Source organism: Salpingoeca rosetta (assembly GCF_000188695.1).
Source record: "Salpingoeca rosetta unplaced genomic scaffold supercont1.35, whole genome shotgun sequence".
Taxonomy (NCBI): Eukaryota; class Choanoflagellata; order Craspedida; family Salpingoecidae; genus Salpingoeca; species Salpingoeca rosetta.
This window is the reverse complement of record NW_004754899.1, coordinates 342,089-354,588: the sequence shown is the minus strand read 5'-3', so window position 1 is coordinate 354,588 and position 12,500 is coordinate 342,089. Positions and strand designations below refer to the sequence as shown.

Below are 12,500 nucleotides of genomic sequence, written 5' to 3'. Positions count from 1 at the left end.
CTGCTACGACTCACTGAGCAAGCGGCCGTTTCGCACTGACGGCGGAGGGAGCTCGGCGTAGTCTGTCGATTGCGCATCGCCAATTGTACCAAGATCATCATACATCGTGTACGGGTTCTCAGTCGTCGTCATGGAGCCTGAGGTGGAGCAGGGAGAGGCGGCACAGAGAAAGGTGGTGTGGTGATCAGAACCACGTGCCTGATTGCATGGTGACAAGCGTTCACAGGGCAGACATGCAACAGCACAACACACACTGCAGATGCATGCACGTGTACTTGTTTGTTCATTCTCAGTTTCTGTTTCAGCGTACCTACCTGAGTAAGCTGGGTTCTCGTAGGACACGGTGCGGTGTTGCTGAAGGAAGGAAGGAAGGAAGGAAGGAAGGAAGGAAGGAAGGAAGGAAGGAAGGAAGGAAGGAAGGAAGGAAGGAAGGAAGGAAGGAAGGAAGGAAGGAAGGAAGGAAGGAAGGAAGGAAGGAAGGAAGGAGGGAAGGAAATGCCAGCCGTGAAAACGTGAGGAGGCGCCAGTGCAACAAACACACACACACACACACACACACACACGCACACACACACACACACACACACACACACACACACACACACACACATTTCACGTACTAGGACTGTGGTGTTTGCGAGAGTGCGCTTGGCTTGGCGTCGGCGATGACGAAGAATAACCGCAACCAACACCACAATCAGCAGCAGTGCGCCAATCACACCGACGCTAATCTGCCACGCCTCCCCACCACTGCAGAACGGCATTGACATGTGTGCGTGTGTGTGTGTGTGTGTGTGTGTGAATCAGCAGCAAGCTGGAACAACACCAGTGCGTTCAATGCAGACAAGCACAATGTAAAACACAGACACACACACACACACACACATGCACACACACACACACACGCACACACACACACACACACACACACACACACACACACACACACACACACACACACACACGCACACACACACGCACACACACACACACAGTACCTGGTGGATGCCCCTGGCTGCACGGTGACGGATGGGTTTGTCGTGGTCGTGGTCGTGGTCGGGTTGGGATTGAAGGTGGAAGTGGTGGACACAACAACAAGCTTGCGGCCGTGCACAACCCCGTACAGCTCGCCCGAATTGGCAAGGTCCGTCGTGGCTGCAACGGCGTCAGTGATGCTCAGCGGAGAGTCGATGCTGACCTGCTGCAGCACACTTGATGAGATGATGTTCGCGTGTGCTCGGAACTGGTCCAGTCGATCGTCGCTCTCGTACGAGACCGTCACCGCCGTCACCTAATCGTATGCGCGTTGGAAAGGCATGCAGGATGTGAGAATACACTTTGATCCGCTTTGAGATGGAGCCCTCAAGTAAACGAATGCATGCTCGGCACATGCAACGAAACAAGGTCATGGCTGGTGGTTTCCAAACACACACACACACACACACACACACACACACACACACACACACACACACACACACACACACACCAACCTGATCGCCGGCAGCGGTCACGTCAACGGCAGCAATGGACAAGGCATTGAGGGCAACCAGCGCCTTTTCGCGCGCGTTTGCGGAGGACGCCGCGTTCTTCACGCGGAAGCGAAGCAGGTACCTGGAGCGGGGTACTTCGTACCCTTCCTCAGGCACCGCCGTCACCAGCGATGCATCCTCTTGTGCAGTGAACGAGACAGTCACAGCAATGTCGGTGAGTTCGCGCTTCCTCCGCTGCTGCTGATGCTGTGGGCCTGCGCTGGAACGGAACACAGAGATGCGGTTTGCTGGATATGGGAGCAGGAGTGAGAGGTTTTCCTCGAGGGAGCTGATGAGCTCAGACTCTATGGATACGTCTACCGTCAGCGCAGCTTCGAAGATGGCGCCTTGGCCGCGCAGGGCTTGCAGTGTCGTGTGCAGCAGTGGTGTGTTTGTGGACACGGTGCACACGCGGGCCTCGCACCCACGGATCACAAACACGGCGTCTGCGTGCGTGAGCGTCGTTGTAATGGCATCGCGCACATCGTCTTGCGTCACGTTGCTGCGACCGGTGATGGTGTAGTTGAAGGGCCACAGGGGTTCCTCAATCGAACCGGGGTAAACGTACGAGATGGACAGAAGCGAGTGAATCCATCCAGTGTTGTCAGCGAGCTCACGCTCCGCTCGATTAGTCACGTCATTGTTGGTCGTCAGCGTCAGCGTCGTCGATGTGCCGTTCTCAGAGCTCACTGTCAACCACCGCAACACACACACACACACACACGCAAACAAAGACATATGGGGTGGATGGCATGAGAAGGTCGCGTTCGTTGGCGTGGTGCGTGATAAAACAATGGGCAAACTGAACCACGAAATAGCCAAAATAAACCACTACACGTGATCAGCCACACACACATACACAAACAAACAAACAAACAAACAAACAAACAAACAAACAAACAAACAAACAAACAAACAAACAAACAAACAAACAAACAAACAAACAAACAAACAAACAAACAACACACACACCTAGTTGCATGGAGTCTGGAACGATGCCAAGGGCGTACAGGCGGGAGAGAATGGTGACGTTGCTGGTGTCCGAGTGAATATCAGCAGTGATGCGGGTGCCGACAATGGGCTGGTTGCTCACCAGCGTCACACGCGCAATTTGATCAAGGTCTTCGTGCGAAGGCAGCGGTGTGCGCGCGACAAACATGACCTGGGCCTGCCCTTGATTCTTGTGCACAAGGCGGACGGGGACCACCCCCAGCTGCTGCAGGCGAAGGCGAAGCGTCACAAGGTTCAAGGCAGACCCTGTCGACGACTGCACAGTGACCAGGTGCTGCACAGTTTGCTCCAGAGCCATGGCATCAAACGCAACGGAGCTCGTCAGCGTGCGGGCAGGGTCGTTCGTGGTGAAGATACACAGACAGCCGTCACACTGAGCAGACACCAGCCTGCGTCCAACGCGCGCCAGTGAATCTTCCACGCCGCTCTTGCCACTGCACTGGCCCGAAGCAGTGCGCACGGAACCGTGAAACGACCGCACACGCACGGGGGTGGACATGGCTTCGATGGCGTCTGAGGCCCGCGCGGATGCAACCACGTCTGGAGAAACGGGACCAAGGACCACCGCCACCTCCTTCAGCGTCGTGCTCGGATCCTCCACCTGCACACCATGCACCTCACCACCCAGCAAAGTGGACAGGCCTTCTGCTTCAAATACGGACAGCGTGACGCTGCCGGAGTCTGCGTCCGCTACAGGCGTCACCAGGCGCGTATATGTGAACGCTGGCGACCCTTCGGACGGCGTGGGTTCCCCAGAAGACGGTGCATCGTCTCCTGCTTCTGCAGACAGCACGATGCTGCGGGAAAAGTGCAGTGACACCTGCGCAGTTGCTGGCAGCAGAGGCGACGGTGGCGGCAACACGCGCACGTGCCTGCCATACCGCAGCACAGTGTTGCCGCTCAGGTCAGCAGCACGATAAACAATGGTGAAGGAGGTACGGTTCCCATCGAGTGCTGCGTTCCGCACGCTGCCAATGTCCACGCCACCATCAAAGGCGTGCGTGACAATGTCCGTGCCGCGTGAGTATGCATCTGTGGCAGCGGCGCCAGGATCCAGGAACAAGCTGCCAGCCGACACGTACATCCGTTTGGCACCCAGCACTTCCAACGTTGGTGGCAGCGTGTCCCGAATGTACACAGTGCGGTTCACCAGCCCAACATACCCGCACGCGTCCTCAACCCGGTAGAACACCGTCACGTTGCCGACCTGCGTCGTGTTGGGCGGGTTCACCACCTCAACAAACGGCGTCAGCTCCTGGTGGCACCGGTCCGCAGCAAGGTCCACAGAGGGGTCCAGCCAGGGGAACCCAACCTGCGCAAGCTGCGGATCCGCGCCCCGCAGCTTGATCACGGGCTTCTGCGTGTCCTCAAACGCCATTGTCGCCGTCGCGCTCACGTTGTTGCCGCAGTGGTCCGTCGCCGTAAACGTCACCACGCTGTCGTACGCGTTGCCGCACACCGTCTGCAGGTCCACCGCGTACGACCACGCCACGTCCTGCCCAACAACGCCGCCGCACACGTCAGACGCCCGCGCGCCGCCGTACGCCGCCAGGAACACATCCAGCGTGTTCTGGTTTGTCGTCGGGTCGCACTCCGCGCGGTCGTCGCTCGGCAGCTGCGTGAAGAACGGCGCCGTCGTGTCCTGCACAACCACACGCGCCTGCGTCTCAGCCGCGTTGCCGCAGTCGTCCATCACCGTGAACGTCACGTTCACCGCGTTCGACCCGCACCCGTACTGCAGCAGGTACTTGACGCTCTCAAAGTCGTGCTGCCACGTCAGCTCCCGGTCGCACGCGTCTGCCGCCGCCGCGTTGCCGTGCGCCTCCAGCCACGCCGCAATCACGCTGTCCGTCTCCGCGTTGCACTCCACAACCAGGTCCTCCGCCTCCTTGGTGATCACGGGCTCCGCGCTGTCGTCCACGTGCACCAGCTGCGACTTGGTTGTCATGTGCCCGCACGGGTCCTGCACCATCCACGTCCGCGACAGCGTGTACGTGTGCGTGCACCGCCCGTCCAGCCGCTCCTCGCTGGCAACAGCCACCAGCGCGCCCGCGCACATGTCCGTTGCGCTGATGTTCCTCAGCGCGGGCACCGCATCGCACGACGCGTCAATTGACGCCGCCGGCGGCGTGTCAAGCACGGGCGCCAGCGTGTCCTGCACAGTGAACGTCGCCGTCGTCTTCGCCGCGTTGCTGCACTCGTCAACAGCATAGAAGTGCGCCGTCGCCGCAAACGTCGTCCCGCACCCGTCCTGCTTCACAACGTCCCCAGACGCGCCCTGCGCCACATCCAGCACCGTGTCCACGTCAGAGTACAGCCACGTCACGCCGCCGCACACCTCCGTCGCCTGCGCGCCGCCGTGCTCCGCCAGGAACGCATCCAGCTGCGCCTCGTTGTCCGCCACCGAGCACTCCACCGTCCTGTCTGCGCTCTGCTTGGTGATGGTGGGCGCCGCAGCGTCCGTCACCGTCACCGTCTGCTGCGTCGTCGTTGTCCAGCCGCACTCGTCCTCCGCAACCCACGAGTGGATCAGGTGGTACTGGTGTGGGCAGTCGCCGTCCATCCGCGTCGTCGTCTGCGTCGGCGTCACCTCCCCCGTGCAGTTGTCGTACGCCTGCGGCACCGTCGCCTGCGGCACCGCGTCGCACGCCCCCGTCAGCGGCGGCAGCGGCGCAACAAACGCGGGCTCCCGCGTATCCACAATCTTGATGCTGCCGTTCACCGTGCTGGTGCGCCCGCACTCGTCCGCAACCGTGAACGTCACCAGCACCTGGCCGGTGCCCACGCTGCAGCCGCCAGGGAACACCTCGTAGTACTGCGGGTCGTAGTCGTGCGTCCACGTCAGCGTGTGCACGCCGCTGCACGCGTCCATGGCCTGCGCGCCGCCGTTCACCGCCAGCCACGCCGCAATCGTGGCGTCGTTGCGCTCTGCGCTGCACTCCAGCTCCAGGTCGTCGGCGTCCCGCGTGATGACGGGGCCCGTCGTGTCCTGCACCGTCACCCGCTGCGTCCTGCTCACCGGGTTGTCGCACGCGTCCACAAACGTGAATGTGCGAAGCAGGTCGTAGCTGTGCGGGCACGGCCCGTCCTGCCGCTCCTCGCTCGCCGTCGCATTCACGCGCCGCAGCCCGCACGCGTCCCTCGCATGCACGTCATCTGCAATGGGCGGGATCGCAGAGCACTCCACCGTCACATCCGCAGGCACGTTCACGGGCACTGGGGCTGTCTTGTCCACCACGTCGACGGTCACCGTCTCCTCCTGCGGGTTGCCGCACTCGTCGGTCACCGTCACCTTCAGCGACACCTGGCCCGTGCTGCCGCACCCGCTCAGGTCCCGCGCCGTCTCAACCGTCTCAAACGACAGCGTGTCGGAGCACAGGTCCGATGCTGCTGCGTCCACGTGCTTCATGCGCAGCGCCTCAATGTCCGCGTCCACGTCCGCAGAGCACTCCAGCACCCGGTCTGTGGGCCGCGTGGTGAACGTCGGCTTGGTCACGTCCTGCACCGTCACAACCTGCGTCGCCGCGTTCTCGTTGCCGCACGCGTCCTGCGTTGTCCACGTCCGCGTCAGCGTGTATGCGTACGGGCACGCCCCGTCTGTCCGCACCTCCTGCTTGCTCACTGCGGGCGACGACGTCATGCACGTGTCCGATGCCGACACATCCGCAAAGGCGGGGACGCTGTGGCAGTCTGCTGTTGTGGATGACGGCGGGTCTTGGAACGTCGGCTTGGTGTCGTCGTACACGCGCACAACACCAGCTACTGTCTCCATCACCTGGCCGCCATCGAACACAGCTGTGAATGCGTACACTTTGTGATAGCAGCCAGGCACCGTGCCGCGCGGCTTCCCCGCAACGTACGACAGTGAGGGGTCGCCGCAGTGCTCGTGGTCCAGCACCTCTGCGTTGCCGGTTGCGTCTGCCCACGTCTGCACCTTTGTGTCCAGCATGGGGTCGTCGCACGCAAGCACCAGCCGCTCCGGCCGCGACGTGAAGTTGCAGTACACGCACGCAGCGGTGCTGCCATCAACACATGAATGAAGGCGCTCCAGCTGGCACGTGGACGAGCATCCCACGGTCTTGTTGTGACCACCGTCGTCGCACTCCTCCCCGTCAACAACGAGGTCTAGTTGCATGCACATGCACACGTGCCAGCAGTGTTGGACGAACGCGAACGAGCAACCCATGTGAGGAGCAGTCGGCGTTGAATTGTGAGCAAGGATGAAACAGCAAGCGGAGTGTAGATGTGCTTGCGTATGTGTGTGCGTCTGTGTGTGTGTGTGTGTGTGTGCGTGTGTGTGTGTGTGTGTGTGTGTGTGTGTGTCCAGACAAAGCTTGTCACTTGCCTGCAGACAATATGCACACATACCCCCCCCCACACACGCACGCACGCACTCACACACACACACACACACACACACACACACACACGCACACACACCAAACATGGGTACGCAAGTAAGGACAACATTGCCGTACCATCGCCGCAGATGTAGGTGCACGAGGGAAGCGCAGACCACGTGCCATCTGTCTGGCAGGTAATGGAACTGACATCGCCAACAAGCTGGAACCCCGTGTCGCACTCATACGACACAGTGGCCGGGTACCGGTGCATCATGGTGTTCTCTGGGTCGCCGTTCTCAATCTGCATGGGGTTGGGAGGGACGTGCAGTACACAAGGGGCACACGCACACAAAATGTGAGGACGGTCAAGTGTAGCACAATGAATAACCACACACCCTTGCTTGTCTCGCTTGCCTGCAGGCAACGTGCTTGCCTGCATGCAACCGAAACATGCACCTGGACTTCTCCATGCACCCCACAGCCTAACGTGCATGCACACACACACACGCACACATGCATGGAGAAGACTCACGTCGCGCACGGGGTCGCAAGGGACACCGACGCAGCGGGTAAAGTCGCCGTTCTCAGTCTGGAACCCAGATTGGCATTGCTGGCACGACACGGAGCCAAAGTCCGGTTTGAAGTGGTTGGCTGGCACGCGGCGGTGATGATGATGGTGGTGATGATGATGATGATGATGTTCGCACAGGCACGTAACAGAGCGCATTGGGCGTGTGAAGTGGTTGGCTGGCATGCGGCGGTGATGATGGTGGTGATGATGATGATGATGTTCGCACAAGCACGCAACAGAGCGCATTGGGCGTGAGGCACACAGGGAACATGTGAGACAACATCAGGTGCGAGTGCATGCAAGCACAAGGACGTCGCTGCGTCGCTGCAACATTCGCCATGACCTCACAGCAACACAGATCCTTCTCCAACATGCACACACACACTTGCGTCATCATCTCACCTTGGCAGGGAACGCAGGTGCTTCCGTCGCCGCTGGGCTCGTGTCCAGCAATGCACTCGCACTTGGTCGCACCCGTCTGCCCGTTGGTCGACGTGCCAGAAGGGCACGAAGCACACGGCTGTGTCGGCGACGGCGCATACGAGTTGGCCGGGCACAGCTGGCACGAGGGCAGCTCGCCCCACGTCCCGTCCGTGCGGCACGACAGCGTCGACGCGCCAACCAGCCCATACCCAGGTGCACACGTCACGCTCGCATCAGCAGGGTACCGCCCAGATGTCGCCGACACCTGCGCGTGGTCAATGCTCGGCGCCGTGCACAGCACTCCACGGCACGTCGGCGCAGGCGCAGACCACGTCTTGTCCGTCTTGCACGACAGCTGCGCCTGCCCAACAAGCTCGTATCCGGGCACGCACGAGAACTCCGCCGTCGCCGGGTACCGCGCTGGCGTCGAGCTCAGGCGCAGGTGCCCGTTCTGCGGGTCGCCCAGTGGGTTGCATAGCACCCCCACACACGATGGCGCCGTGCCGCCAAATCCGCCCGAGCTGGCAATGCAGCTGCGCTGCGCATCCCCCGTGTCGCTCAGCTCATACCCAGCCTGGCACGTGTATGTAGCTGTGGACGGGTACTGGCGGTTGTTTGTGTACGAGACGCTGCCGTGGTTTGGGGTGTCCAGCAGGGTGCACAGCCGCCCAACACATGTCGGTGCGGGCGACGACCACGTGCCGTCCGCCTGGCACTGCGCAGACGTCGCTCCCATCAGCACGTACCCAGTGCTGCACGAGAAAGCTGCGCAGAGCGTGCAATCAAAGGTTTGGCGCGTGTGTGCGTGTGTGCGTGTGTGCAAACGGAGATAAGAGGATGGTACGTCAGAGGACAATATTAAAGATGACAGGAGGCATACCCGCCCACTCACTCAAGCACAAACAAATACGCATGCACGCACGCATACTCTCACACACATAAATAGGCACGCGCTGATCAATGTTGACTCACCTGCAACTTTCGGGTAGTTGATGGTTCCGGACGGAGTGACGATGCCGTTGTCAACGTGGATACCATCACATTCCACACCAACACATTGGGGTACATCACCTTCCCAGTCCCCCGACACAGAGCACGTGAGGGTGTTGGAGCCTTGAAGCTCATAGCCGGCACTGCACGTGTATGTGGCGGTGCTTGGGTAGATGCCATCATTGGACACGGACACAGCCGTGTTGGAGGAGGATGGCGGCACATCGCAGGTTGTGCCGACGCAGTGGCCAGCACTTGTTCCCTGACACTCCACGCGCGTGAAGCCAGGGTCGCACGCAGGACAAGATGAGCACGCGCCGTTTCCTTGTGTCGATTTGTAAGTTCTGGAAGCAGACCAAGGGGGTCCAATGAGAATCGAGGCGGCGGACAACGTGCACGCATGTTGTTGGGTGAGCTCAGGATGCAGACGCGAAACAAGAGCAACACACGAAGGACACGACGCACAACAGATGCACACAAGAGTCAGTGCACATACAAGCACATACATACACACGCACACACAAACACCCACAAACACACAGATGCACACACACACACAGATGCACATGCACATACCCTGAAGGGCAGGCTGCGCACGTGCCAGCGTTGGTTCCTTCGCATCCAACCCGCTGCTCGCCAGGCGGACAGGCATGGCAAGCGCCACACGTGCCGGCACTGCTGCCTCCACAGTTGACGCGGTACTGACCAGAGGGGCAGGAAGAGCAAGGAGTGCAGGTTGATTGGCCAGACGAGCTTGCGTATGTGCCGGTTGGGCACGCCTCGCAGGCCTGGCCCGAGCCGGCAAAGCCAGGGTTGCAAGAGCAGCCTTCGTCGCAACTGCCTGTGCAGGAGCTCAAGTCAGGACAGCCATCGCAGCCCGTGTTGCAGGTCGTCGAACAGCCACTGCAGGGGAGAGGACAGTGTTTGTGTGTGTGTGTGTGTGTGTGTGTGTGTGTGTGTGTGTGTGTGTGTGTGTGTGTGTGTGTGTGTGTGTGTGTGTGTGTGTGTGTGTGTGTGTGTGTGTTTGTAGCGGAGTGGGTGAAGCAGGCGAGAGGCAAGTAGAAGAAGGTCGAGGTGAGATGTCAATACGACAACTCGAGAAGTAGGTGTGGTGTTTGGAAGGCGAAAACACACGCGGAATCGGCACTGATGGGAGATGCGATATCATGCCATTACAGTGACGGTGGTGTTGCCTCGCAACACCCTCTCAGGCTCACTGATCTCATGGTTGCTCACACAACGTTCCTCAACAGCCTGACACGACTACACGAGCCCACCTGTTGCAAGGCCCATCACATGACGTGTCGCAGCTGGTGGGAGTGCAGGCTACACAGCATCACATCGCAGCACAGAGAGAGAGAGAGAGAGAGAGAGAGAGAGAGAGAGAGAGAGAGAGAGAGAGAGAGAAAGCACAGATCAGCGAGAATGCAATTAATGCCATTGACAGTACAGGAAAGCGACAAGGTCGTCGTCAACACAAGCAATCAGCTTTCTGTGCAGTGTCACATGCTATACAACCAGGATTGGAACTGCATAACTCACAGCCATCGCAATCGGCGTCGCAGTCTTGGTCCTTGACACCTGAGTGAAACAGAAACAAAACAACAACGTGAACAGCGGCGTTGAGCAGCAGCAAACAACAATGCACATGTACGTACGTGCGTGCGTGCACGCGTGCATGTGAGAGTGCTCAAAGAACCACACAGCAGAGCGAAATAAGCGATACAGCAGGAGGTGAAGCCCTCAGCACGCACATGTTCCGTCGCAGTCGGCGTCACAGTCCGTTGGAATGCAATCTGTGGACATGCGTGTGCGTGTGAGTGGGTGACAAGTGGGTTGGTTGCGCGAAGACCGGCTGTGTAATGAGCTGATGATGTGGGATAAAGAAGACTTGCGTTGCCAAGCGCGGCTGTGTGCCAACACAAACAGGCAGGTGATGACACGCACTGGAATCACAGCCGGCGTAGCAGTTGTTGCAGTTGTCGTCGCAGCCTGCGCGTTGCACGAGTACATGGTCAAAAAGGCGACATCATTGTCACATGTGAGAACATGGGCAGAGCTGGACGGGTGGTCGGCTGGTCGCAGACATGGGGAAGTGTTTGTGCGAGAAAACACGGGCTAGAGACATCATGGAGCGGCACCATGTGGTCATCAATACACTGACGGTATTCTTGCACACCTGAATCGCAGCTTTGATCACATCCAGAGTCACAAGAAAACACGACCAAGTCACAGGAGGCATCACACGACCTGCAGACAGCAAAGCTCAAGAAGTGAGTTGCGGAAACGGCGTTGTTTTGAACCAGCATGCGGAACAACAAGCAGAGCAACACCTCCATGGCAGAAACAGGATATGTCTCACTTGTCGCAGCTGTCATCACATCCACTGGTGCAGCCGATGCAAATATCACAACTGCCGTAGCATTGTGTGCTGTGCATGTGCGTGTGCGTGCGCGTGTGCATGATGTTGGGTGAGAATGCCAATACTGTGTTGAGCGAATGCGGCAAAGGTCCCCCCACAAGCAGGCGAGCAAGCAAGTCAAGCGACGTTCAATGCATGCCTGCAAGCAAGCGAGCAAGCATGTTCATCAGGATCACAAGTACCTGTCGCAGCTTGCATCACAGCCTGTGTTACACCTGTGTTGTTGAGAGGTGAAGGCAAATGACCGAAGATGACCGGATGAGAATTCACACGGCAGACAGCAAAGGGCAGGGGAGGGGGAAGAGTGATCATTGCTGTAAGACAGGCTGTCAATGGCACGGCAGACGTACGTTTCGCCGTCGCAGCTCGAATCGCAGCTCGAATCGCACTGCTGACCATCGCAGCTTTCATTGCAGTCTGTGCAGCCCTCGTTACACGTTGTGGTGCAGCCTTCATCGCACTGGCACGTGAACCTGTTTGTAAAGGGCAACGGATAGGTTGCAGATGCATGTTGCTGTGAGGTGAGTTGCTGAAGGAGGATCACACCAAGACAACCCTTTTGAGCAGCTGTGTTGAGTGCGTGAACATATCAGCGAGTGCGCGAACATCGAAGAGATTTGTGCCGTCATCAAGGCACCTGTTGCAGTTCTCGTCGCAGCCACTTGTGCAGTTGTAGGAGGTAGTGACAGTATTGCGCCTCGTGCGAGCCTATGGGGCAGAGGGGCATGGCGACGAACGCAGAAGTCAGCTCGAGACAACAACAGGAGTGTACAACAAGCAGACCTAAGTTGCTTGCGTGGCGAATACGCCCCCATGCCCAACATCACACGCACATGCACAAACACACGCACATGCACACACATACACCACACACACACACACACACACACACACACACACAACTTTACGCACCATCTGCGGCACGCGCATCTTGCGGAAGCGGGGCGACGTCACGTCCACGGGCATTTTGCCGCGTGCGCACAGCTGCTCCACAACAGCAGTGGCCGACTCCTCGCTGCACACGCGCTCAACAAGCGCGCCAATGCCGTCTGCATTCAGGAACGCATCCAGGTCGTTGGCCTTGGTGTACGTCTCAAGCACATCGGGTCCAACCTCGCGACACAGCGACTGGAACGACGCCACAAATGCCTTCACCTCATCCCGCTCGCCGCCAGCTGCACTGCCATCGCCGTGCTGCTGCAGCTGCT

General features: G+C 59.2%; 1 protein-coding gene across 1 annotated transcript in view; it reads right to left on the bottom strand.

Annotated features, from left to right (window-relative positions):
* PTSG_10194 (uncharacterized protein) overlaps nt 1-12,500 on the bottom strand; it is a gene marked incomplete at its 5' end in the record, with an annotated part of 14,640 nt that overhangs the window by 703 nt on the left and 1,437 nt on the right. The window contains 20 exons of the mRNA XM_004988475.1: nt 15-137; nt 315-354; nt 621-750; nt 999-1,291; nt 1,494-2,221; nt 2,505-6,668; nt 7,022-7,187; nt 7,419-7,537; nt 7,860-8,645; nt 8,853-9,214; nt 9,447-9,773; nt 10,148-10,180; nt 10,621-10,666; nt 10,818-10,862; nt 11,050-11,120; nt 11,233-11,301; nt 11,475-11,507; nt 11,616-11,765; nt 11,930-12,000; nt 12,205-12,495. Coding sequence (XP_004988532.1) covers nt 15-137; nt 315-354; nt 621-750; nt 999-1,291; nt 1,494-2,221; nt 2,505-6,668; nt 7,022-7,187; nt 7,419-7,537; nt 7,860-8,645; nt 8,853-9,214; nt 9,447-9,773; nt 10,148-10,180; nt 10,621-10,666; nt 10,818-10,862; nt 11,050-11,120; nt 11,233-11,301; nt 11,475-11,507; nt 11,616-11,765; nt 11,930-12,000; nt 12,205-12,495 — 8,047 coding nt within the window. The remainder of the gene's footprint in view (nt 1-14; nt 138-314; nt 355-620; nt 751-998; nt 1,292-1,493; nt 2,222-2,504; nt 6,669-7,021; nt 7,188-7,418; nt 7,538-7,859; nt 8,646-8,852; nt 9,215-9,446; nt 9,774-10,147; nt 10,181-10,620; nt 10,667-10,817; nt 10,863-11,049; nt 11,121-11,232; nt 11,302-11,474; nt 11,508-11,615; nt 11,766-11,929; nt 12,001-12,204; nt 12,496-12,500) is intronic.